The sequence below is a fragment of the Dermacentor variabilis genome, chromosome 3, assembly GCF_050947875.1.
Source record: "Dermacentor variabilis isolate Ectoservices chromosome 3, ASM5094787v1, whole genome shotgun sequence".
Classification (NCBI taxonomy): Eukaryota; Metazoa; Arthropoda; class Arachnida; order Ixodida; family Ixodidae; genus Dermacentor; species Dermacentor variabilis.
In genome coordinates, this window is record NC_134570.1 from 16,693,949 (window position 1) to 16,721,205 (window position 27,257).

General features: G+C 49.0%; 1 protein-coding gene across 4 annotated transcripts in view; it reads left to right on the top strand.

Annotated features, from left to right (window-relative positions):
• LOC142575190 (uncharacterized) overlaps positions 1 to 27,257 on the top strand; it is a 112,531-nt gene that overhangs the window by 67,531 nt on the left and 17,743 nt on the right. Inside the window, exons 2-3 of one of the 4 annotated variants that reach the window (XM_075684312.1) lie at positions 5,797 to 5,924; positions 25,982 to 26,084. The exons of 1 other annotated variant lie outside the window; for it this stretch is intronic. In XM_075684312.1, the coding sequence (XP_075540427.1) occupies positions 26,042 to 26,084 (43 nt within the window). In that variant the 5' untranslated portion in view covers positions 5,797 to 5,924; positions 25,982 to 26,041. Of the gene's footprint in view, positions 1 to 5,796; positions 5,925 to 7,320; positions 7,384 to 25,981; positions 26,085 to 27,257 lie in introns of those variants that run through there. 2 more of the 4 variants (XM_075684314.1, XM_075684313.1) reach the window with 2 other exon arrangements.

The following is a 27,257-nucleotide window of genomic DNA, read 5'->3' on the forward strand; positions in this document are numbered from 1 at the left end:
TCGGGCAAGAGGTTGTCGTGCGGCCGCGGATGGCCAGGTCTCGCGCCGCACTGTGACCAGCTTCGTTTCCCGGAAGGCCGGAGCGCGCCGGTGCCCAAACGAGTGGCGTCCATCTGTGCCGGGTTTCGGGTACCCTGGCCAGAATTTTGAGGGCTTCAGGTGAAATGCGCCCTTTCGCGAAATTTCGCATAGCTGCGTTTGAGTCGCTGACTATGAATTTGGCTGCGGAGGCAGCGTATTCCAAGGCGATTGCGACTTCCTCCTCGACCTCCGGCGAGCTTGTAATAGCTGAGCTTGCAGCGATGATTTGATTTTGCTGATCTAGCACAGCCGCTTTTATAGCGTCTCGGTCACGACACTCGGAAGCGTCTACATAGGCCACGTCCTTAGAGTTTGCAAAGCGTTATGAGCGTTCTTATAAGGATTTGGCTCTTTCCGGCCTGCGCTCTTGGATGTGCAGAGGGTGAGTGTTCTTAGGTAATGGTTGGACGTGTATGTGTTGATTCAGACCCAAGCTTTCCAAGCAATTTAACATTAGTGGGGGCTTTCTTAAACTGATGACTTAACAAACACAGTTTTCAGAAGGAAGATGAACCAATGTTAGATATATGAACACTCCAAGACAAGTTTCTAGTCAGTGTCACTCCCAAATATTTGTAGTTAGTAACTTGTCGAAGCGGTAGGGAACCGAGCTTATAGGTGTACGCGAGGCGCTGCTTTTTTTTTTTTTTTTAGTAATCAGAAGAAACACGCATGTCTCTGTGTTAAGTTTCATACTCCATTGATCGTACCATTTTGCTACGTTATTGACACCAGCACTTATATTGTGTTGGTCATTTGCAGAATGATATTTGCACTATGCAACATCGTCGGCGAACAGTTGGATTTGGACTCCAGGGCAGATTACGTTAACAATGTCATTCATATACAGAAGAAAGAGTAACGGTCCCAATACACTTCCTTGAGGCACCCCAAATGTGATTGGGAAGGCCGTCCGTGTAATTCCCGTCCCCATAGATGAACTGTACACGGTCAGACAAATAAGCACAAACCAGCGAGAAAAAATTTCCGCAGCACCAGCTCACCTGAGCTTTAGGATTAATTTTACATGAGGTATACCATGTCAAAAGCCTTGCAGAAATTTAAGAATATTATGTCTGTCTGGTAGTTTGTGCAAAAGAATGAATCTTTGTAATTAGTTGCGTAATGGTCGAGCACCCTTTTCTAAACCTGTGTTGGAAGTTAGTCAGTACAGAGTACCGTTCTACAAATTTGTACATGTTATTTCAATAATATGTCCTATTAATTTACAACCCGCAGAAGTTAGTGAAATTGGACGATAAAACTGTATTAATAACCGACCTTCTTTCTTAAATATAGACACCACTCAGGCAACTTTCCTGGCAACAGAGAAACACAAAATATAATGACAAGCAACTTTGCAACAACCTAGCACATCAGCGAAGAAACGCGTTGAGAATACCATCGGGACCAAATGAAGATTTTGTTTGCATATTAAGCAATAAAGGAAATACAGCAGTATGGGGAATAAAACAAGAAGTCATGTGAACAACAGACAGGAGCATTACTCGCACATGAGCCATTCGCGGAAAGCACAGTGTGAAAATAAGCCCTTACATGCTAAGCAATGACCCTCCAATCACTAATTAAAGTGCCATTAGCTGATATTTGGGAAATTGGCTTTTTGTCTCGCTGATGTAGCTCCAGAACTTATGCGGGTCACTTCTAATGAAGCTTTATAGCGATATATTGACATGGCGATCTCTTGCCCGGTCTACGGCACGTGAAAGTTTACCTTGTACTTCCCCGATTATGTTAGGAACAGTACGCTTCTTTTTTTAATTTTTTATTTATTTTGCGCTTCAAGTGGATAATGTCCCGCCACATCGAAGGCGTTTGTGTCCAAATTTCTTTGCACTTGCTTGGCATAAATTTATCTGAGGCTTCATTACAGGCAATTGAAATTATCAATACAACTGCTCGAAAGGAACAGCTTCGCTGGAAACTGGGTTCTCATTCTGGGCGATCGAACAAGTCTGCCGAGCTTATGATCTTGCTGCTGGCACTTTTACACCTTTAGTGAGGACTGGCGAGAAGTTTTTTTTCAAACGAACGGAGGCTGAGAACGTGGCTTATGAATAATAAATTTCATCGCTACATCTCTCGTGCTGCGCGCTCCTACCACAGGCGTCTCCCGTGACTTTCGCCATCGACTTAAACACATCATCGACTTGCCAAATCACCGAAGCCAACGATCGTCGGGCTCTTTCAGTAGCTCACTGCCCGGGGTAAAACGCCTAGCGGTGGTACATGCACCGCTGACGCGAAGTACATCAGATGCGAGTATCGGCGGCGTGACAAACCTTGACCCCCCTCCCTCCTCCACCTCGCTTGGCAAGTGTCGCCCGTATTCACAAAAACTTTTAAGCATGCTTAACTCCAGTTGACATCTATGTCAGGCAAAGCATTCGCTCTTTGGTGGCGAATGGTTCTTGCGAATTATATATCTGTTCCGCAGCAAACGGATATAATGCTTTTCTTATTTATTGCGAACTGATGCGGAGTGCAACGCATGGTGTTGTTTGTTGTTGTTGTGGCGTGAACGAAGTTCATTAAACAATTATGCAGACCCAAAGCATATTTTTGAATCTGTGCTATAAATTTGCCCATTTCGTTCCTGCGTTTAGTTTGGTTTGATTTGGTACCTACGGATATAGACCAACCCACTGCAGGGGATCGGCCATGAATCTGGCGGCTGTAGGTAAAAAGGGACGAATACTTAAATAGAAATTTGTAATTAAAAAAAGATATTAAATGAATACTAATCGTTCATATCAATTTTCAGGCTACATTACCTTAAAATTTGAAGTTAATATTTTTGTGTTCATATTGAAGAAAGTAAAACGATAAAATTGACATGGTAGTCTCTTTGTTTCACTTAAAAAATTAAATTTGGCATCATATGCGTTTCTATTGCAGTGTCATAGTGCTGAAGCCACAAGAGACAGTATCACAGGTAGCGTAATGGCCAATCCATTTGGTAAAGGCGACCTTCCAGAAGTCGTTTTCTGTGCACGTCGAACCTACGACACTCTATAAAGATATGTTCCATAGTTTCAGGTTCGTTGCAATAAAAACAATGAGGCGAAGGTGCCGAACCAGACCTGTGGGAATAAAAATTAAGCAACCGCATTCGGCAATGCATAGTCGTGAATGGAACATCAAATTTTCTTGTTGAACACCACCTGCTGTGCCAAGGGAATCTAAGGTGCTGGAAATTGGTGTTAATACACATGATTTATCATGTTCTTCACACACAAAATTTTCTTAATCTTGCAGCCGTGATGTATACTGAAGGTTTCGTAATCCTAAGTACAAAGCCTCTAAGAGATGCTGCCGCTAGTGCGTCTGCTGACTCATTTAAAGTGAGTCCCACGTGTCCCGGTGCTCATACCAAATGGATTAGGCGTAAATGTTGGGGGATAGATGAATAAAATTCTCGGAGAATAGTAGATGAATTTGGCACTGTTAGAGCAAAACAAACGGCTAAGGAGTCGGTTATGATTACAACTGAATAAATAGATGAGGGACGTTTTCGTAGAGCTAAAATGATAGCCAATAACTCTGCCTGAAATATTGGCGTAAAGTCGGGCAATCGAAAAGAGAGAGGCCAATTTAATGATGGCGAAAAAATGCCCCCTCCTGCCTTCACTTCACTGACAGAAGCATCTGTAGCTTTTACTGTACTTATAGGGAGGTTCTCAAGGTGGTCTTCTAACAAACCTTTTAGGTATCTAATAGCCAGAAGCATTGCGTTATTAGAAAATGTATAATCGAATTCAGCATTTACTATCGCAGTAGGTAAATTTGGGAAGACCTTATTACGGGTTCATACTTGTAATGTTTCTAATAGCTTCTGCACAGAAATTACCCTAGGACGATGCAGTCGAGACCATTGATTCGCAAAGAATGCAGTCGGCTCTAGAACGAACACATAGCAGGAGCGTCTCTGGGAAGAAGCATACATATTCAGTAATCTTTGGACTGTCAGTATCCGAAATCCTGCTTGAAGAGAAGGCAGGTGAGTTTCATGATAAAGAATATTATTCGCTACAAATTTTGGAAGGCCAAGACAGAGGTAATGATTCGCGTTCTAAAATAAGGAGAGGGCGTAATTTATAAGCAGGACCTCCAGAAAATAATACGCAACCGAACTCTAAAATGGTCGGACATACATACAAAAAATCATCGGCAGAGTCTCCCTGCGCATTCCAATATGACTGCTGCTGACTCTTCGTAATATAACAACAGCCCGTCCTCCTTTGGATGCGATTTATTATGTGGGTGTTCACTAGTTAAGCTTTCCTGCATAAATCATTCCCGGATATTTTAATGATTGTGCCTGTGGAATTATCTCCTGATCATACGTCAGTGTTATCCGGACAGTAAATGTTAAGTAGAAAACTATTATTGTACTTTTGTTGACATTTACGATATTTGTATCCCTTTAAGTCACATTTCAATCTGATTCAAATACGCCTGCATTGCTTTATAAAGGCTATGTATATGATTTGATACCGAAAAAAATCTTATATCATCAGTGTATACGTATAGCTGCACATCACGGTGTGTCGGAATATGAATAAATCAAACGGGGGAGAGTACTGCGCCTTGAGGAACGACCCTTGTCTGCTTGTAACATTGAGAAGAAACACCGTTTTGATAGCAATAAAATGTACGTCCACTTAGGAAATTCTGGATCCATGCAATTATGAACTGTGGGATATATACACTTTCAAGCCTGTTGATCAAGATGTTGTGCTGGACACTGTCATACGCCTTCGCAATATCTAATGCCACTAAGGCCGCGTACTGGTTGTTGCGGCGAGCGAGTTGAATTCGACTCTACAAGTCAAGATGAGCGCACCAAATTGAGCACTCAGGTCTGAATCATTTTCGAGAGTCACTTAATATTTGGTTGTCGCCTGTCTACCTTTTGATACGACCGTGCACTCTCTAGACCAACTTTACAAGACCTGAAGTCAGAGAAATAGGCCTAATGTTATCTATTGTGTATCCATCGCCCAGCTTTTGAGTAGCGTAATTACTTTGACAACTTTCCAATCTGGATGAATCCATACACTCTTAATTGAAAAATGTATAAATTTAAGGAAATCCTGGGGAGACAATTTCAATATTATTTTTATCATTGTTGTAGTTATGCCATCAGGACCTGGAGCTGTATGAAGCTGGCAGCTACTTTACCACTTTCATTATTTATTCTAATGTGATTGCTGTGAATTCATCAACTTGTTCTGGTGCCGGCATATGATATGGTATAAGTGCCGTAAATCGACTCTTTATGCCTTTTGCAATCTCCTCCAGTGACTTCACCAATTCCGTGGAAGTTAAACAAACAGACTCTACATTTGCTGGTGCTGAAACAATCTTTTCGGACTGTAGAAACCTAAATAGGGCTTTTTTATGACTGTACTGTGGTAGGTAACTGTAATTTGTGTCGTTATAATTTTCTTTCGCTCAACTGTATGCCTAAGTGTAGCTGCAACAAATTTATAGTCATTCCAATTACGTGGACATTGGTAATACAGTAACTTTCTCCACGCTATTTGCGTTCAGAGTCAGGATTCCACCAGGGGGAATAAGTACCACCTTTGGTTGACTGCATACTGAATCTGGTTTTTGTATAACTGTCATTTATCACATGACACCTTTACATCGTCACTTAGTCGTGCTTGTTTATTTAAAACTGACAAGAAGCAAGATCAAGAACTATCCCACCGCGGCTCGAGGCAGCCGCGAAGAGCTACGACCAAGACGAACAGCTCTGGGCCGTCCAGCAGGTCCTCGGGGCGCTCGAAAGGCAGGCTCGATCCCAGCATCGGGTAAGTATGAGCTATTCGACGAGACTACTACTACTACTACTACTACTACTACTACTACTACTACTACTGTTACTACTACTGTTACTACTACTACCACCACCATCACCACCACCACCACCACGTGAAGGCGGCCGGCCAAAACGAGCGCGGCGTCACGCACCTCGTGCTCAAACTCGCTTCACCCATTTGATCGTGCTCCCGCCGAGCTCGCTTAGCGGCTATGGCTTTGTGCCCCTGAGCGAGGGGTCGCGGGACCAAATAGCCGCCACGGCTACCGCATTTTGTTGGGGACGAAATTCGAAAACGCCCGTGTACTTCTATATCGCATTTAGGTGCACGTCGAAGAAACCCAGGTGGTCAAAATTAATCCTGAAGTCCCCCACTATGGCGTGCCTCATAATGAGATCGTGCTTTTGGCGCGCAAAACTCCAGAATACAATTAACTTGATTAAATTTGATTATGAGACTCGCAGGTTAGGCCATAGAGTTTCCTGTAAGAATTGCCAGGGTAGACACTAGTGCTACGGTAACGAATGATGGGCCGTACATGGATTTCTCTAAGCTTCGTCCTCTTGGCTTCAGACGGCCTTGTGACTTTGCGAATTGATAATATTCAACAAACTATTATGTTGTAAATGCAACAATGCCTCAGTGATTACGCGTGTGCGCAGAAAATGATTGCCTTCCTACATTTAGAAAACCTTGATTACTCGGAAAATTAGAAATATAAATCATAATGAATGACACCCCAAGAACATCTGAAGCTGCAAACACAAAGATTAAACGAATCCATGTAATATGCATCGCTCCCGGGGCAGCTGAACGGCCACAGCACCAGAGTTCGCTCTAGCAATTTTTGTAGAGAGATGGATTCGGCTGCATTGCATGAACTATGTGAGGTGTACATGCAAGCAGCGGCATCCACGCGAGCGCGTGATGCACGGCAGACCAAAAAAATTAATGAAATGTTCCGTTCATCTGAATTATTCACCACTCGAGTTGCTCGCCGCAGCAGCGCTTAAAATAAGTCAGTTCTTTTGTCTATCCGTGGACAAACTATGCGTAAAACAAAGCGCATCGTGCATATTCCTCGTAGGCGCTGTTGACCACGAATGCTGAGCCATCATCGTTGCCGCCCCAAGTTGACATACGCGGGGCAAGGGTTAGCTTCCGGAATGCCTCGGAGCCTAAAGCTATATACGTTTGCATGTATCTGCTGTGCTTCGCGAGATTGCAGTGCGAAGCACGGGTGACGCGAGCGTTTCGCGACGTAAGCTTCCACGTCGACGTCCTGAGGAAAGAGCGAGGGTGTGCGGACACGTGGACAGGATTCTCGTGTGCGTGCTTGGATAGAGGGGAGACGCCATAAAAAGGTTACATCACTTTGTTGGAAGCCCACCACTACCTAGGCGTCCGTCTGGTACATACGTAGTCAAGCCACGCAGGATACGTGCAACAGGTAAGTCTGGTTTCATTCTTTTATCACACAAAGCGCGGCCAGCCGCAAAGAGCAGACGTAGGCTGTGCCGTTACGTTTTGGCAGATGGGCACAGAAAATGAGGGAAGCTTCCATAGGTACAGTGTTCATGTGATCCAACTTTTTATCCGCTTTCTTAAGCACTTCTTTTTTTTTCCCCTTTCTTTTGTCGGGGAAATTCACTGTTCTCGGTTAATCACAATCGTTGAACCTCTCGCGAAATCCCGCCCATGACGTCGCATCGTTCCGCCGGACTCCGCTCCCAATGTTGCACGATCGCTCCCGCATACGAGGCAACGGCGTGGCACTTGATGTCGAAGTCCTTCCCGCGGAAGTCCTCGACGTTGGCCCCTTTATAATTTAGTCAGCTATTAGTGACGGTCCGCTTATCAGGGTGAGGTTCCGGTGGAGTGGTCCTCGCGGTAGTCATTGCTTCCACAAGGGCGGCGGTTGTTGGCGCCTCGAAATGAGCTCTTTTGTTTGCGTGTCACACTCTATGTCGGGTCCAGTCTAGTACAGACGGGCACTCGTCTCACGCGTCAAGTTTGTGACGCTGATTTAGTCGCCAGCTCCCTGGTCCTGAGAAAACGACGGTGCAGCGTGAAGGCTATTTCATAGCTGCACACTTGCAGGTGAAGCATCATTTGTCGAGAAGGAATGCCGGGTACAACAGTGCTAAACGCCAATCGTAACAGTGTGCGGCAAGTGAGGGAACAATACTCAGCGTTCGCAGGCACCGCCGCACCACGCTTTTTGTGTCGGAGGCCACGCATGGGCTTCTCGGCAGCGCAACTAGATGGCGCAACGTGTCCAGAAGCAAGCACGAAAGAGGAGCTTGATTTCCGAATGATGCGATCGTCAGCGTCCCCTTGCACCAGCGCGCCATGCATTTCGGAGGCAAGACACAGGCTTCACGCCGGCGGCGCTAGATGGCGCCGAGTGCTTTTAGGGAAGCGCGAAAGAGGAGCCCCGCTTCAGCACACGCCTCATACATAACTCGTTTCGACGGTGGCGATACATTGTGTCGCTATATTGATTCAATGCTAAACGCATTACCAGCGACAGCCATCGTGAGTTGGGCTCTGCCGATATTTTTTTTTATTTTTTTCTCCCGAGAAGTGGCCCTGTAAGCAAGTGAAATGGGATCATGACCCAAAACATTGTGGGAGCCTTTCGTGACTGCAAACGTGTTCACACGAACTTCTTAACATCACTGTAATGAGTACGGCGGCTGAACTTAGCCGAGACTTGTACCGCTGACGGCTCATAATTATAGTGTTACGTCACGGGAAGGAAAACTGCATTCAGACGGAAATCGCTTCTTCGTCGAGTTAGGCTACACGTTGTCAGAGGGACAAATGTGACCAATAATGAAATAAAAAAGGAAGTGAGATTTAAGGCACCCCGTCAAATTTTTTTATATCATGTTTTTGAATAAGACGTGCTAGCAGAAGACTGCATAGTATGCATCGTACAGCTGCTTTTACGGCTAGCATCACCATCAGATGGTGGTGAATCACTATGGCAGCCTGCTGCCGTCGCAGTTAATTCGAAGCCGTAGATCTCGCTGGTTCGCTGAGTTCTTTCGATCCCGTTAGGTTAGTAGATTTTACTATATAGTGCTTACTTTACGCTTACAGTGCCTGGTTCGCCCATGCCAGCAGATACATAACATTTCAACACGAGGAAAAGTAACATACGTTAGATTGTTCATTTTCAATACGAAACTGCAGACAAGCACTGGTCACACTTGCAGCTTCGTCCTTCAAGACCACGTATACCTTTTGAACGTGCGTCATCCGCATTCAAGCCGGTCAAATGGGGTACCGCACGAACCAAGCAAGCAATGAAGGAAAAGCAAGCACTTTTGACGCCGACTGTACTTATTGCGATTGGCTGCGAATTTTTTGAGGGAACAATAATTTAACACGATCCATAACCACCAGTGGCCAGTCACTGTAGACAGTTAAGGATTTCACTGGTCGATATGTAGTAGCCGTTCGAATCCTTGAGTGAGCGAATTGGATTTCGCCAATCTGAGCCTGCCAGTGTACCCCCTCCCCCCCCCCCCCCCCGCCAATGTGCTTCGTGCCCGCTCTTCACGAAAGCTATCACGCGCGGTCATTTACAGAAACGGTATGCAATGTTTTACTGAGTTATTTATCTTTATATCAAGATACTGAAATGATTTAAGCGTCGCCTATTTCTGCCGTCCGTGATCCATGGAAGTGCTCCTAGAACCTCACATAAGCACAATATACAACCGTCGCGAAAAAATAAACAAATAAAGTAAGCCCGGTGTCGTGCGCCCAATGCTTAAATAAAGCGCTAAAACCAGACACGTTCGCTATTTCAGCAGGCGGAAATGACGCGACAGAACGATTAATTTGACAGAGCGACAGAGCGCTCCGACGAGCAGCAAGCCCGCTTGAAACACGCGAACAGGATTCAGACCGACCACAAATTCTTTGGCGCAGAGAAAGAAAAACAAAGGAGCTGGGCCCATATTCACAAAAGGCTCTCATGCTAACATTATTTGTAAGAGCGAATTCCAGGCAATACTGATGCTGGACATATTGCCACATGGTGTGGCACAGCAAGGGGACTGAAGAAGAGGAGAACGAGGTTCATTCGGCATCGCTCGTCAACGGTTACGTTTCGTGAAGTACAAACGCCTGGATCCCCATTCAGCGTGTATACTTCAGCAGGGTATACGTGACAATTTGGTAGAGCTTGCTGGGTAAACCCAACTTATGCAGGAGACCCCACTGGGCAGCAAGAACCTCGCACAATTGGAGTTGACTCCAGTTCACCGCACAAGCCGGCGAATCCGAGGCCTCGCCCAAGAATTTGGAAACCTCCAAGAAAAAGTGATGACTACGACTACAGCGACTTCTACGGAAAGGGTGACACCGACTTACCTAACGCTGCTGAACCCCCAAGTGCCGACGGCTTTTCATGGCGACACATTTGAAGACGTGGAAGACTGGCTGGCGGAGTTCGAGCGCGTGGCTGCGTTTAACGAGTGGGATAACAACGCCAAACTCAGGAACGTTTACTTCAGCCTCCAGGATGGTGCTCGCACGTGGTTTACGAACCGTGAAAGTGCCCTGTCATCCTGGCCTGAATTCCAGCGCAAGCTACTGGAGACTAACTCCAGCCCCGATCGCCGGGAAAAAGCGGAGCGAGCCCTTCAGTCACGCGTCCAAAAGCCCAACGAGAGCGTCACGATGTACGCGGAGGACATGACGCGTCTCTTTCAGCGTGCCGATCCGAGCATGTCGGAAGAGAAGAAGGTGCGTCATCTGATGAGAAGCGTAAAGGAACAGCTCTTTGGCGGTCTTGTTCGGAATACGCCCAAGACTGTCGCGGAGTTCCTCACCGAAGCCACCGCAATGGAGAGAACGCTTCAGCAACGGTCGAACATGTACAACCGACAAGTAAATGCCGCCTGCTCCTCCGGATACGCCGGTAGGCTTCGGGTGCGGCGTCGCCTTGCTTTGCGAGCTGATTCGCTCAGTCCATGGTTCGCGACGAGCTGCAGAAGCACCACGGGACGTCGCTATCGCCAGTCAGCTCCCTCGCCAGCGTCGTACGCAACGAAGTACAGCAGGCACTGCAGGCATCTCTCTCCAGCAGTGAAGCGCCACCTCTGCCAAGTGAGTCTCGGCGCAAGACTTACGCAGAAACCTCACTGAGCCCCGCCCAAGCTTTCGCACCTACTTATGTTGCGTCGCCAGTCGCGTTGCAATCGGCGCAAGCCGCTCCGGCAACTCCGCTACCGTATACTTCGACGACCGCCGAACACCCGCGAGGAAATCAGAGGTTTGGCGAGCACCCGATCGACGACCGCTATGCTACCACTGCGGCGAAGCTGGTCATGTGTATCGGAAGTGCCCCTAAAGACGACTCGGACTGCGAGGTTTTTCTATCGACTCGCTCGACCTAGGTTTGGCCAGAGGCCTCCCGACATCGCAGAATTCATCGAACAACAGCGCAGGCCGGGCACACCGCAGCGGCAGTCACGCTCACCCTCACCGCTGCGACATTTCCCTGCTCGTGATACCACCTCGAGGACAACGCAAGGGCGATCCCCAAGTCCATGCCTGGAAAACTGACGTCAGCGACTTTCCGAGGCGGGGCCGCTGATGCTCGACGCGCTCAAGACCTCGTATCGTGCCGACTGCAGAACAACGAAAACACGACGACGCCAGAACCAGTTCCCGCGAACAAGATTTCACTGGACATACCTGCGTTGATCGACGGCAGAAAAATAAGTGCACTTGTAGATACCGGCGCTGATTACTCTATTCTTAGTGGCAAACTGGCGACCGTTCTGAAAAAAGTTACATTGCCCTGGAACGGAGCACCAGTTCGTAGGGCAGGTGGCCACGTCGTCACACCGTTTGGCTTATGCACGGCGAGAGTAGAAATTCCCGTTGCTGCTTTTCCCGCCACTTGCCTGGTTCTACGCGAGTGTTCCCGCGATTTAATTCTTCGGATGGACTTTCTCCGGGAATATGGCGCCATTATTGACCTTCGCGAGCGCTGCATCATTTTCTCGACGCAAAGGGCAACAACACAGACCGACGCCGTTGGACACAGATTCCGCACTTCGCGTTTCGGACGACAGCATCACGATACCGCCGCGTGCGAGTGTTATGGCTCCGGTCAAGTCCGACGAGCTACAAGACGTTAAAGCCATTGTAGAAGGCAGCATTTCTATGTTGCTGACCCAAGGTATTTGTGTAGCGCGAAGCCTTGTGGGACTTCGTGCTAGCCAGACAGCGGTCCTCATTACCAACTTTACCTTTGAGCATCGGCACATTTTTCGTGGCACTGTCGTCGCCTACGCCGAACCATCAACGGACATCGTCGAGTGCTTTGCTTATGAAGTGGACACAGACGACGGTTCGCTCAAAGACATCGATGTAAACTCCGAGCTTACGGACGACCAAAAGAGCGCGCTGCAGGAACTCTTGAACGAATTCCGCGCGTGCTTCGCTCGGTCTACTAAGGTGGGCCAAACGCCAATCACGAAGCACCGAATAACGGCATCCGCCGACGCGCACGCCCCATCAAACAACAGCCTTATCGTGTCTCGCCGAAAGAACGTGAGGCAATTCAAGCCCAAGTCAAGGAGATGCCAGATGATGGTGTCATTCAGCCTTCGTGCAGTCCGTGGACGTCCCCGGTCGTTCTGGTCAAGAAAAAAGATGGAATGCTTCGTTTCTGTGTTGATTATCGACGCCTCAACGATGTCACCAAGAAGGACGTGTACCCACTACCACGTATAAATGATTCTTTAGACAGGTTGCGGCGAGCTAAGTATTTTTCGTCTCTCGATCTAAAGAGCGGTTACTGGCAAATTGAGATAGATGAACGAGACCACGAAAAAACTGCTTTCGTCACTCCAGATGGCCTTTACGAATTCAGGGTACTTCCTTTCGGGCTCTGTTCGGCACCAGCAACTTTCCAGCGAATGACGGACACCGTTATCGCTGGTCTGAAGTAGCAAAGCTGCCTCGTCTACCTCGACGACGTGGTTGTTTTTCCGGCGACATTTGACGACCACCTGAAACGACTGCGGCAAGTTCTCGAAGCCATCCGAACGGCTAACCTCACTGTTAAGCCTCAGAAGTGTCATTGCGGCTACAAGAAGTTCATGTTTCTGGGACACGTAGTCAGCGCGGAAGGCGTTAGCCCCGATCCCGCGAAAACTGCCGCTGTAGCCACGTTTCCAACACCGACCGACAAGAAAAGTGTCCGACGCTTCCTGGGCCTTTGCGCATACTACCGGCGTTTCATCGAACATTTTTCGAAGATGGCGGAGCCGCTGACTCGACTCACGAGGGACGATGTATCGTTCGTCTGGGCCTCAGAGCAAGAGACTGCTTTCACTGAGCTTAGGCAGCGTCTGGTGTCAGCACCAGTTTTGGCCCACTTTGTCGAGGAGGCGGACACGGAAGTTCATACAGACGCCAGTAACGTTGGTCTTGTTGCGGTGCTTGTACAACGGCAGGAAGGTATTGAAAGAGTGATCGCCTATGCAAGTCGCACGCTATCGCGTGCAGAGACCAACTACACCACTACGGAGAAAGAGTGTCTTGCCGCCGTATGGGCGCTGGCCAAATTTCGACCTTACCTCTACGGCCGCCCATTCAAAGTTGTAACCAATCATCACTCGTTATGCTGGCTTGCAAATCTGCGGGACCCTTCTGGACGACTGGCACGGTGGAGTCTACGTTTGCAGGAGTACGACGTGACCATCGTGTACAAGTCGGGCCGCATACACGAAGACGCTGACGCACTCTCGCGCACCCCTATCGACACTACCGACCAAGACATTGAGGACGACGGCGTTTTCCTTGGGGCCGTAAGCGTTACTGATTTGTCCACACGGCAGCGCGCAGACGACTCACTACGGCCTATATTCGAACATCTGGAGGGACGAAACCCATCAATACCCCGGCACATCGCTCGAGGACTGTCGTCTTTTTGTTTACGACATGGCGTCTTGTATAAGAACTCCGCTGCCACCAACAAGACATACCTTTTGGTCGTTCCAGCAGACCTCCGTGCCGAAGTTTTATGCGCCTGTCACGACGTGCCTCCGTCTGGCCATTTGCGTTTTACGCGAACGCTTGATAGGGTGCGCAAATCGTACTACTGGCCGAAACTTGCCGAGTGTGTTAAGCCGTACGTCCAAGCCTGCCGTGAATGCCAGCGCCGAAAGTCGCCAGCTGTGAAGCCTGCGGGATTGCTGAATCCGATTGACCCACCTGGCAAACCTTTCGACCAGGTCGGCATGGATCTTCTGGGCCCTTTTCCACTGTCATCTTCTGGAAACAGGTAAATAATCGTCGCCACAGACTACTTAACGCGGTATTCTGAGACAAAGGCGTTGCCTCGAGGCACAGCTTCCAAGGTTGCCCAGTTTTTCATACAGAGCATCGTCCTACGGTGGCGCCTCATCGCACGTCATCACAAACCGAGGCAAAGCCTTTACAGCGCAGCTCATTGAAGACGTTTTTAAACTCAGCTGCACAACCCATCGGACAACTGCCTATCATCCGCAGACAAACGGCTTGACCGAACGACTGAACAAAACGGTGACTGACATGCTGTCTATGTACGTAGACGTACAGCACAAGACGTGGGACGAGATACCCCCATACGTAACTTTTGCCTATAACACTGCTACGCAAGAAACAACACGCTTTACGCCGTTTTACCTCGTTTACGGCCGTGAAATGCAGACTATGTTAGAAGCAATGCTGCCGTGCGACAACATCGACCACCTCGATCTCGCCCAAGATGCCGAACTCTTCGTGCAACGCGCGGAAGAAGCCCGTCAGCTTGCCCGAGTGTACATAAAGAAACAACAGAGCATCGATGCGCAACGTTACAATCTCCGCCATCGACAAGTCGAGTTCCAACCTGGCTATAAAGTTTTGGTCTGGACTCCCGTGCGCCAAAAAGCTGTGTCCGAGAAGCTTTTGAGTCGCTACTTCGGACCTTACAAAGTGTTACAGCGAATTAGTGACGTCAATTACGAAGTCCTTCCTGACAGAAGCCAGCCTCCCCTACGTCGACAACCGCAATCTGAGATTGTGCACGTTGTGCGGTTGAAACCGTACTATAGCCCCTAAAATTCGACGTTTTCAGCCGCTTACGTTAGTTTTTGTTGTTGCTCCTCCCTGAGTGCCTTGTGACTATATCGCACACCACAGTGATTGTGACTATAGCCTATGTGTCCGTCCTAGGCTATCTCGGCGCTCTCACGTCAAGCCTATGTAAGTTTTCATTCTTTTATTATTATTTTTTTGGAGAGAGGCCACATGGTGTGGCACAGCAAGGGGACTGAAGAAGAGGAGAACGAGGTTCATTCGGCATCGCTCGTCAACAGTTACGTTTCGCGAAGTACAAGCGCCTGGATCCCCGTTCAGTGTGTATACCGTCAGCAGGATATGCGCGACAATATAACACAAAAGTGTATATTGATAGTTTTTTTTTTCATTATAATGTAAATTAGGAATAGCAATAGCCTCGTCGTGGTGCTGGCCTATAATCTGCTATCTTCTTCGTCTGTCTCACGCCATTACCCCAGGGCGAAGACACCTACACCACACGGGTGGGTCAGAGTGCAGCATCAACAGACGCGTTATACGGCGTTAAGCCGAGCAACGTGAACGGCATCAGCCTGGACGGGCGCAGATATATCTCCGCTGGCTTGACCAGATCAATCTTACACAAGTCTCGTCGATGACTTGGCGCAGAACGCGGTCGGGAGCGTTGTAGCGTAGTAGGAGCTTCGTTGAAAAACCAACTCTTCGAGTGGGCGCTCATGCAGAGGAGCACCAGGAAAGCAGTAGGCACATCCCTACGACGGCAGTCGTAACGGAACTTTAGTGGCGCCTGCGACATAGTAAGGTGGTTGAGGGCGATATGACGCGCAGCGGTTGCCCGTGCGATCGCATCTTGCGCGTGCTTCGATGGTTGATGTAAAGTGGCAGGTAGTAAGGTGTCCGTGGGTAGCATCGGATAACGGCCAAGAAGAAGAAACTGTGAACAGCCGGCGGTATCGTGGCGCGACGAATTATAATCAAATGTAACAAAGGGCAATGTAGCCCAGTCGTGGTAATCGGCGGAAACGTACACAGTGCCCAGGGAATGAGAAGAAAGGGGGTTAACCGAGAGGCCCGATTTTTGTAATCCTAATTTAATTTAAAATTTAAAATCGTAAGTTAATTTAAAATTAATTAAATTATGAGATTTTACGTGCCAGCACCACGATCTGATTATGAGGCACGCCATAGCAGGAGGCTCCGGAATAATTTGGACCACCTGGGGTACTTTAGCGTGTACCTAAATCAAAGTACGCGGGTGTTTTCGCCCCCATCGAAATGCGGCCGCTAAGTAACCACGGCGGGTGAAATGCAATTCAGATATATACGACAAGGTTTATATACAAAAGAGTGGTCAGGGGTATCTACTGAGGCATTTTAGCATGTTCCCAAGATTGCGCAACGCTTTGCCCGTTCACCGTGAGACAACATATTTTGCCCATAATGAATTCGGCAGTATTTATCTGCGGCTGCTCCGTCTTCGCCAGAAGTGCTTTGTCTACACGGGCCAACGACTCCATCACTGAGTCTCTGTTGGGGTTCACGAGTGCAGGAAATCAATCGCATGTGTAAAATTTAGCAATTGTATGTTGCCTAAGAAAGCGAATAATAATGTTAAAAAAAAAGATGAAAAAAGGGCACCTTTGCGATACCTATAGCGCGGCCTTTAATCATCGCTTTTCTTTTCCTGGTTGTTTTCTCATAGTCAATATGATTAACTAACTGTTAAAACTTTCAAGTTCACATCAACTCTACAGCAGCCCAAGAAAAATACACGTGCTTCCTACAATTCGTGCGTTAACACAGTGGCGGCTTCTACACCAGCGTCCCGTTTCCTTCCAATCGTTTCGCGAAGCCTTGAATGTCCGAGAACCTCTTAGATCTCAACGAATTTGCATAACTGTGACAGCACGGCTTGTGACGTTCGGTAAAACGCGTTCCGCCGCCTCGTTGCGTAGCTGCTCATGTACTTAGATATATAAGTGGACGTTAAAGAACCCCAGGTGGTCAAAATTATTCAGGAGTCCCCCATTACGGCAGGCCTTGCGATCAGATCGTAGTTTCGGCACTTAAACGCCACAACTTAATTTAATTGTTGCTTACAAAACACAAGTGTAACAAGCGTTACACTGTCAAGCTGCGAGTGCTTGACAGCGCTTAAGAACAGCGTGGAAATGCTTAAGTTTTGTAGTTTCTTTTTCTATTTTCTATATTCATCAATTATTGGTACATTTGCTTGCTGAGTTATATACATATATGTATCTTTGAGTATGTATATCTTGTATTTGCTCGCCATTTTTGTATTCATTGTGCCAGTATCCTTACACTTAAAAGAACCATGCGTTCAGCGTGTTAGTATTCCGTACTTGTACTTATTCCGTACAGCGCGAAACGACCAAAGACGAAGAAAAGGACTAGGCTTCGTACATAAGTCAGGTGACGACTGTGTCGTGAGGCCATTCGTTGCACTGAATAGCACATAAATTTGGTCACCTTGATACGCACCTGTAGCTTCTTGGCGCCTTTTTGTCACGTGTGACCCAGCGGTGCACTTATTCTCGTGCTTGCAATAAAAATTTATGTTGCTATAGAAACAGCCCTGCATCCGCCGGCTCCTCATCTTCGTTGTTTGTTGTTATGCGCTGCTTGTACAAGTGTCCTTACGTTTGTTTTCTCTGCCTGTACGCTTATGGGCACATCGTACGACATGTCTGTCGCGCCCACTACAATTCAGTCACGCTGACGTAAGTGATCGTCATTGAGTGTACGTGTATGCGTATAGCTTTACATTTGCTCATTTCTTTATGTTGTTTCTGTATAATCGTCTGACATTCAAAACTTGTGGAAAAGCGGGCGACGAAAATTGCCAACATTTCTGACATCACCAAATAAATAAAATAAAATCATTATGTGCTATTTGTTTAAAGCTTCGTGCTTGCCTGTGCATTAACCCCACAGAAAAATGGTTTCCTCGAAGGAATACTGTGCTGTTGAAGGTTGTTGCTAGTTCAGCTGCTCGACCCAGAGAGGGTTAAGTGCGATTAGGTACGAATCAGTAAAATGCAAAAGTGATCGGTGAAATATGCTTGGGTGTTCCCGATCCTCCGATGGCTAACACATCCGAAGATTACGCTATAAATACCCACATGCACACACGAGAAAATATAACTTGAGGGCATATTTAGGCCACACGTGGCACGCACAAGTTCCCGGTTCGATCCCCGCCGGAGGTGTGCGCCTTTTACCTTATAGTTTCATTATTTAACCTAACAAATGTGGACGAAGTCCTTTTATTTCTGTTTTGGATATTCTGTTTTAGATTTCTAAGCGATCAGTGATCCTACGTACAAATGCAGGCCGGTGTCTGCAATATACGTCAGTACGGTCCACGATGGCAAGCATCACAATTTGGTGGCATCATGGTATGAATGCCCACTGTTTGGATCTGACTGCTGGTACGATCGGATGGGAACTCGGCGCTGACGCCCGTGGTTGTACCTGGGTCGCAAGCCCCAAGGGTAGCGTTGGCCTGGCGGCCTGGGGTACAACTGGAAGCATCCGAAGGTCCCGGCAAAGCATGAGTCGACTGGTAACAACGAAACAACTTGTTTATTTTAACATCGCAAAGAGTTGGCGGTCAGGTTGACCGAAGTAGAGAGACGGGAGAGCACTTCACTCAACAGAAGAAATCGGAGCCCTCCCTTTTGGCGTCCGGGGGCAGCTGTTTTTATACTCTCGCAGTTGAGGGCAAGAAGGAACCCCTCAAAAGACGAGCACGTGAATGTACAATGGGCTAATGGTGACGCACACTGTCGTAGCGATGCCGTAGCACCATGTCGAGCACGATCTCGTAGCACCCTGTCGTGGCGCTGCCGGTCGGACACAATGACTGTAATGAGAGGATGGTCCCTGCTTTGGCATCGCCTGTTTCGGGCATAATGACTGGAACGAGATCCCTGCTTTGGCATCGCCTGTTTCGGGCACAATGACTGGAATGAGATCCCTGCTTTGGCATCGCCTGTTTCGGGCACAATGACTGGAATGCGAGGATGATCCCTAGGCGGTCGCATCGCCGCAGTCGCGCCTGGAAACACCTGGCGATGAGTGTTGTGGCGACGACGATCGGGCCAAAATGTCTGCCGCCCCGCCGCAGTCGCGCCGGCAAAACCACGTGTCGCAGGCGAAACGCAACAGACCGCCCCGCCGGGGGAAGGAGATCCCGATGGACAGGGGACTGCATCCGCTGTCCGGAGGGATGTCGCTCGATGATGCTCATAACCGAAGTCGGGCGTCCCTCGACGTTTCTTGAGCGCAGCGCACAGAGAAGGCCTCGTTCTCTTGTTCAGGTTCGCACGGGACACTGCAAAGTGACTTCGGGAGAGTTCACATTTTTGTTCTCGTTCCCGGCAAGCGTTAGAACTACGCTGAAACTCAACCGCTCAGTCAGCAAGCACGGCACAACCCTCACTAAGCCCTGCCAGGCTCTTTCCCCTTTTTATACCACTGCCTAGTTCCTTACAGTAGTCTAGCATCACTCAGAACGCGTCCACAAATTGAAAAATTGCACTAGAAAGCATATCATCACTTTGAAACACTAAACAAAAGCAATATGTTAAAAAAAAATCCTGCCTCAGGAAGAAAAACATCAGTAACAAACAATTTTGAGGCTGATTCCTACGTTAGGGGCTTCGACTTAAGCCATCGGCGTTACCGTTGAGACTCCCCTTTTTGTAACGCACCTCAAAGGAATATTGTTGTAAAGCGAGGCTCCAGCGCAGGAGGCGGCCATTTTTGGGAGAGATGGTCTGCAGCCATTGGAGAGGGCAGTGATCCGTCTCAATGATAAACCTCGAGCCGGCTAGATAGCATGACAATTTCTGAACGGCCCACACGAGACATGCACACTCTTTCTCGGTGGCGCTATACGCCTGCTCACGACTGGTCAGCTTACGACTAGCATACAGGACGGGGTGTTCTACTTCTCCATTTTCCCGTTGGCACAGTACAACGCCCATGCCTCGCTCACTAGCATCGCACTGAACAATGAACCCTTTTGTATAGTCTGGCGATCGTAGCACAGGCTGGTTTGTTAGGGCACTCTTTAGGGCGCTAAAAGCTCTTTCCTTTGTCTCGTCCCAGACGACTGTTTGAGGCTCTGTTTTTCTTAGAGCATCCGTCAGGGGAGCCGCGATATCAGAGTACCTAGGGATGTACCTCTGATAGTAGCCGGCGACACCTAAGAACGACCGAATATCGGTCTTTGTGCGCGGTTGCGGAAAGTCTCGCGCAGCGGCCACTTTTATTTCAGAGGGGCGGCGACGACCCTGACCAATCACGTGACCGAGGTAGACAACCTCGGCCTGTGCTAACTGGCACTTAGGAGCCTTTACTGTCAAGCCTGCTTCGCGCAGGCGGGTTAGCACTGCCCGCAAGTGTGTCATATGCTCAGACCAGGATGCGGAGAATATCGCTACGTCGTCTAGATACGGTAAAGCGAATTCTTGCTGTCCCCGTAACACTTTATCCATGAGGCTTGAAAAACAGCATGGCGCGTTCTTCAAACCAAAACTCAACACTTTAGGACGGAATGTTCCCATTGGTGAAATGAACGCCGCATACCTACTAGCCTCTTCTGTAAGTGGAACCTGCCAATAACCCCTGACAAGATCTAGGGTGGAAATAAACTGAGCGCTACTAACTTTCTCAAGGCGCTCCTCGATGTTAGGGATCGGATAAATTTGATCCTTAGTGATGGAATTAAGCCTGCGGTAGTCGACGCAAGGACGAGGTTCCTTGCCCGGTACCTCAACTAAAATCAAAGGGGAGGTATAATCACTCTCACCTGCCTCAATAACACCGAGCTGTAGCATTTTCTTTACCTCAGCCTCCATAATATCGCTCTGGCGGGGTGACACCCGATACGCCTTGGATCGTACTGGCTCTGGGGAGGTAAGTTCTATATCATGAGTAAGTACAGAAGTCCTACCAGGCCTCTCAGAGAACAGACCTTGAAACTCTTGTAATAGCTGGTGTAGTTCGGTTTTCTGCTCAGGCGACAGCGGTGCTTTACTGATAAGGTCACTAATGACTTGACCGGTGTCTTCCCTGTTCGTCACTGAGCCTAGTCCCGGAAGCTCGACCGGAAGCTCTTCAGGAACGTTTACCATCATGCACACCACTGCTTCCCTTTGTCTATAAGGTTTGAGCAGATTACAGTGGTAAACTTGCTGTGCTTTCCGCTTTCCTGGCAGACTTACCACGTAGTTAACGTCCGACAGTTTCTGAACAATTCGTGCTGGGCCCTCCCACTGCACGTCTAGTTTGTTGTTTAGCGATGTGCGCAATATCATGACCTCATCGCCAACCTCAAAACGACGGGCCCTGGCTGTCCGATCATAATAAACCTTGGCCCTCTGCTGGGCCTTTGTCATTGCTTCACCTGACAACTCCTGTGCCCTTCTTAAGCGTTCGAGGAGCTTAAGCACGTACTCCACCACGACTGGGTCGTCGCCCCTACCTTCCCACGATTCTCGAAGCATGCGAAGCGGAGATCGAAGCGAGCGACCGTACACCAGTTCAGCTGGCGAAAACCCCGTAGCCGCATGCGGCGCGGTCCGTAAAGCAAACATCACCCCAGGCAGACACAGCTCCCAGTCAGTTCGATGTTCAAAACACAACGCTCTCAACACGCGCTTCATGACGGAGTGGAGCTTCTCAACGGAATTCGACTGTGGGTGGTACACTGAGCTGTGTAACAGCTTTACCCCACACCGTTCGAGAAAAGTTGTCGTCAAAGCGCTAGTAAACACTGTGCCCTGATCTGATTGGATTTCCGCAGGGAAACCAACTCGCGCAAATATGGACAGTAGTGCATTAACTATCTCAACTGAGCTGAGTTCTTTAAGCGGCACTGCTTCAGGGAACTTTGTCGCTGGGCAGATCACAGTCAAAATGTGTCTGTACCCCGTGGCTGTTACCGGCAGAGGTCCCACAGTATCAATAACGAGCCGTCTAAAAGGCTCCGTAATGATAGGTACCAATTTCAACGGCGCCCTCGATTTGTCCCCTGGTTTGCCCACCCGCTGACAAGTGTCACATGTCCTCACGAAATGGTCTGCGTCCCGAAAACACCCTGGCCAATAGTACTCTTGCAAGAGACGGTCCTTAGTTTTCTTAACTCCTAGGTGTCCGGACCACGAACCCCCGTGTGAGAAGCGCAACAGATCCTGACGATAGCATTGAGGCACGACCAGCTGATCGAACTCCACTCCTCGGCGGTCTAGATACTTCCGGTACAGGACTCCACCCCTTTCCACAAAACGCGCAGTTTTCCTGGCGATACCTTCTTTGACATTGCAGCGCACGTTTTCCAGGCTGCCATCCTTTTTTTGCTCGGCTATCAAAGCCGACCGGCTGACTTTTAGCAACCTATCAAGTCCGTCTGACGTAGGCGCGATGAGCAAATCAGTAGATAGCTCTTCTAACTTTCCCGTGTCGGGCATTTCCTCTCCAGTATCTGGCGCCTTTAACGTTACAGACTCAAGTTTATTCAGTTCGGGCGTGCTCGGAATATCAGCTTGCTGCGCCTCTGACCCTTTTTCGTTGTTTGATAACGTCGGCCCCGCAACTACCGCCTTTGCAGCGAGCTCCCGAACCTTCGATCTGGTTAAGGCCTGAACACTAGCTTCACCAAACAAAAGCCCCTTCTCGCGCAGGAGGTGATCGGACCTGTTTGAAAATAGGTACGGGTACTGGGGTGGCAGCATAGATGACACTGCCGCCTCTGTCTCAAGCGCTCCGAAAGGTCCTTCAATAAGCACTTTTGCTACCGGCAGACACACGCTATGAGCTTCCACGGCTTGCTTGATCCATGCGCACTCGCCCGTGAACATATGGGGTTCTACGTAAGACGGGTGAACTACATCCATCGTAGCTGCGGAATCGCGAAGCACTCGGCACTCTTTCCCGTTCACGAGGAGGTCTCGCATGTAAGGCTCGAGAAGCTTCATGTTCTCGTCAGTGCTGCCTATTGAAAAAAACACAACTTTTGGTGTTGTTTCCGGACACTGCGCCGAAAAGTGACCCGGCTTCTGGCACGTATAACACAAGCGCGCTCGCCTCATCTCGAACCGCTTTCTGCGTTTGGCTGCCGCCGTCTCTTTACGTTTGGTCGGACTGCTTTCGCTCGCATCCGCACTACGCGTGTCCCCCTTTGCTCTTATGGGTGTGAACTTCGGCCTCTCAAACTTCGAGCCAAATTCACCCTTTTGACCGTCCTTAGCTCCGCGAGCCCGACGCGTCACAAACTCCTCGGCTAGCTCAGCGGCTTTAGCCACCGTACAAACGTCTGGCCTATCCAAGACCCAGTATCGCACGTTCTCCGGTAACCGACTATAAAACTGTTCTAGCCCGAAACACTGCAGAACTTTATCGTGGTCACCAAACGCTTTCTCTTCTTTGAGCCACTCCTGCATGTTCGACATAAGCCTATACGCAAACTCTGTATATGACTCACTTCTGCCTTTCTCATTTTCCCGAAACTTCCGACGGAACGCCTCCGCAGACAGCCGGTACTTTTTTAGCAGACTCGATTTTACTTTGTCGAAATCCTCTGCTTCCTCTCTATCCAAGCGAGCGACTACGTCGGCCGCCTCGCCGGGTAACAAAGTGAGCAAGCGCTGTGGCCACGTTTCCCGAGAGAACCCCTGCTTCTCGCACGTTCGCTCAAAGTTAACCAGGAACAAACCAATGTCCTCTCCAAGCTTAAACGGCCGCATCAGGTCAGTCATTTTGAACAATACTCGTTCTCCTGCACCGTGTGCCTGACTTCCATTACGAGCGCGTTCCATCTCTACCTCGAGACGCTTCATTTCCAAAGCGTGTTCGCGCTCTTCTTTTTTCTCTTGTTGCTCTCGCTCTTTCTGTTCTTTACGTTCACGCTCTTCTTTTTCTTTCTGTTCTTTAAGTTCGCGCTCCTGTCTCTCTTTTTGCTCTTTAAGTTCGCGCTCCTGTCTTTTTGACCTCTCCTCAATAGTCTCAAGGCATTCCGACAGCTCGTCATCCTCAGCCTCTAACTCAAGAATAGCCTTTAGCAGTTCAGGTTTTCTTAGTTTGTCTGAGACATCCAGACCCAACTCTCTTGCAAGCTCCAACAATTTCGGTTTGCGCAACGACTTCAAATCCATGGCTGCTCTGAATGCTGCTTTCTCTACTGCTTACTATTGTCTTGCCGCAAACTAACCCGGCAACAACGACAACCACAATTACCAGCTCTGTTTCTGACACTAACAAAAAGCCTGGCAAAGCTCAGAAGAAGAAAGTCCCGCACTCACCAAACCTCGCAGGCAGGAATTCCGCGCAGTCGTTCCGCTGCAGGCAACCAGTCGTCACACAGGGCTCGTTGCACTGCTCCCGGATCGTCGTTGAGCTGCTCAGCATACAGTCAACTGCATCTCTTCGCTGCTGGCCTCCGTTGACGCGATCCCACCGCTGGCAGACAGTTGTTTGAAGTCGGAGGCGATCTCACCGCTGCCAACCAGATGTTTGGATCCGGACCGCTGGTACGATCGGATGGGAACTCGGCGCTGACGCCCGTGGTTGTACCTGGGTCGCAAGCCCCAAGGGTAGCGTTGGCCTGGCGGCCTGGGGTACAACTGGAAGCATCCGAAGGTCCCGGCAAAGCATGAGTCGACTGGTAACAACGAAACAACTTGTTTATTTTAACATCGCAAAGAGTTGGCGGTCAGGTTGACCGAAGTAGAGAGACGGGAGAGCACTTCACTCAACAGAAGAAATCGGAGCCCTCCCTTTTGGCGTCCGGGGGCAGCTGTTTTTATACTCTCGCAGTTGAGGGCAAGAAGGAACCCCTCAAAAGACGAGCACGTGAATGTACAATGGGCTAATGGTGACGCACACTGTCGTAGCGATGCCGTAGCACCATGTCGAGCACGATCTCGTAGCACCCTGTCGTGGCGCTGCCGGTCGGACACAATGACTGTAATGAGAGGATGGTCCCTGCTTTGGCATCGCCTGTTTCGGGCATAATGACTGGAACGAGATCCCTGCTTTGGCATCGCCTGTTTCGGGCACAATGACTGGAATGAGATCCCTGCTTTGGCATCGCCTGTTTCGGGCACAATGACTGGAATGCGAGGATGATCCCTAGGCGGTCGCATCGCCGCAGTCGCGCCTGGAAACACCTGGCGATGAGTGTTGTGGCGACGACGATCGGGCCAAAATGTCTGCCGCCCCGCCGCAGTCGCGCCGGCAAAACCACGTGTCGCAGGCGAAACGCAACACCACTGTATACAGGTAGCGGTCGCGGAACTGGTGTGGGTCATGGCACGATCACAGCAGGTGTTCGATGGTCAGTGCGGAAGCCAAACAATATGGGCAGGCATCCCCTTGTTGTTGCCATCACTCTGATATCTCTTACCCTCGTTTCGGGCTAATTTGACTTAATGATCCTCAGCCTCCGGTTTGCCGCGATTTACTCTGGTATTATGGGCAAAGTTTGCCTCTCAGGCTGTATGTACTACGTGTTATGCAGTTTATGAGGCAGCGCTAAAGCACGGGGCTCTTTACGCACCCCAGAGGGACTCGCGTGACGTTTTGGGAAACGGCGAGAGGACCGGAAGCCACACGACGCTGCCGCTCTCTAATGCAACTCCCGTCCAGGAACCGAGCGTGCGCGTGTCTGTTACATGCGTCCTCAACGCTCTCCCGTGGCACATACACACACGCGCGCGCACACCGATACGCTCCAGTCACCCGCATTTGCAAGCGGCAAAAACACTCACTTCCTTTCCTGCGCTTTCAACAGCGTGACAGTCGAAGCTGCAAACCAGAGTCCAACAGTGTCACGTAACAGCATGTTACTCCCACTCGTCGCACCGATATTAAGCTGCTAGGCTGTGGCGCACCCTTGAACAAACTGCGCCGATACTTTGCAGGACAGCGCACCTCCGTTCGCCAGGTGGATCAAGCCGGAAACAAAGCTCCGGGAACCAACCATGACCTCGGCGATGCTCGTCGTGTGCACCTTGCTCTTCCTCGGTATGTTTCTCTTCGGCGGATGCTTCGGGCCACGGAGGGTTCTAACTGCTACTAATACATTCTAGCCATTGACTGAGTCGTGATTTAATTCACGTGAATGAAACGAAGCGTGCATGTTCCCTTGTTGCAAAGGAGAATCGAGCGCGCTCCTTGCTTCACTGATGACGACGAAAGATGCCAGCCTGCACGATTAAATGTAGTTGATGTATAAACGACGGCGTTTACACGAACTGTCGATGACATTAGAGTATAACAACGACTATTTAGTATGCGCAGATATTAAAAGTGGAATAAGCAAGCGCGCCAATCGGTATGCATTGTATTGCGTAAAATTACGACGTTTAATGCGCCAACACCTCTCAGTTGTTTATGAGGAACACCCTAACTGCAGATTAAAAGAGCTGCAAATTATGTCTGGGGTTCCTTACCATGTCCCCAAGCACGGTACACGAGCGTCTTTGCATATCCACTTCCACAGAAAGAAAGCCGCCGAAACAGGGGATCGAGCCCACGATCTCGTGCTCCGCAGCACAACGCCATATATCCAACGAGCCACTGCGGTGAGTTCTTTAGCACGACTTACAGCCAATCGATGTCTTGTGCAAGTGGATGTGGTGAAGCGTAGAGGAACCAAGGATCCACGTAAAATGATACTTTACATATAGGAAATGATAGACGACAATTTCTATCATAAAAGCAAAAAAAAAAAAGAAACAAGATTCCCAGAAAGAGATGAAACAGCGCTGTGAGTCAGTCATTAGCTCACAATGGCATTTTTCTTACTTATTTGTTTCTTTATTTCTCTGTTCTTAATGTTCTTTGAACTGTATTCGCTTTTAGTTTCCTTTGTTTACTTACTTTTTATTTTCTTGCGCTGCTAGAAATGGAAACACGAACTTGCCCTGCTTGCTGTTGTAAGTATAGTAAACCATTAACAGCACCATCCGCTGATGGGCGGTGCAGGTGGACGTCAGAGCGCATCACTGCCGTGCTCGACACCATTTGTGTTTTTTTTTACACCGAAGCTGTATATACCTCTACTGTCCAAGGAAATTTTCGTGTCGTTGTGGTAAGCAAAAAACTCCCCATACGTAGGCCGATCCCGGAGATAGTGCCGTGCCGGGCCGACCCGCGGCGGAGGTGAAGCAGGCGTTAAGCACTCCCCTCCCCATA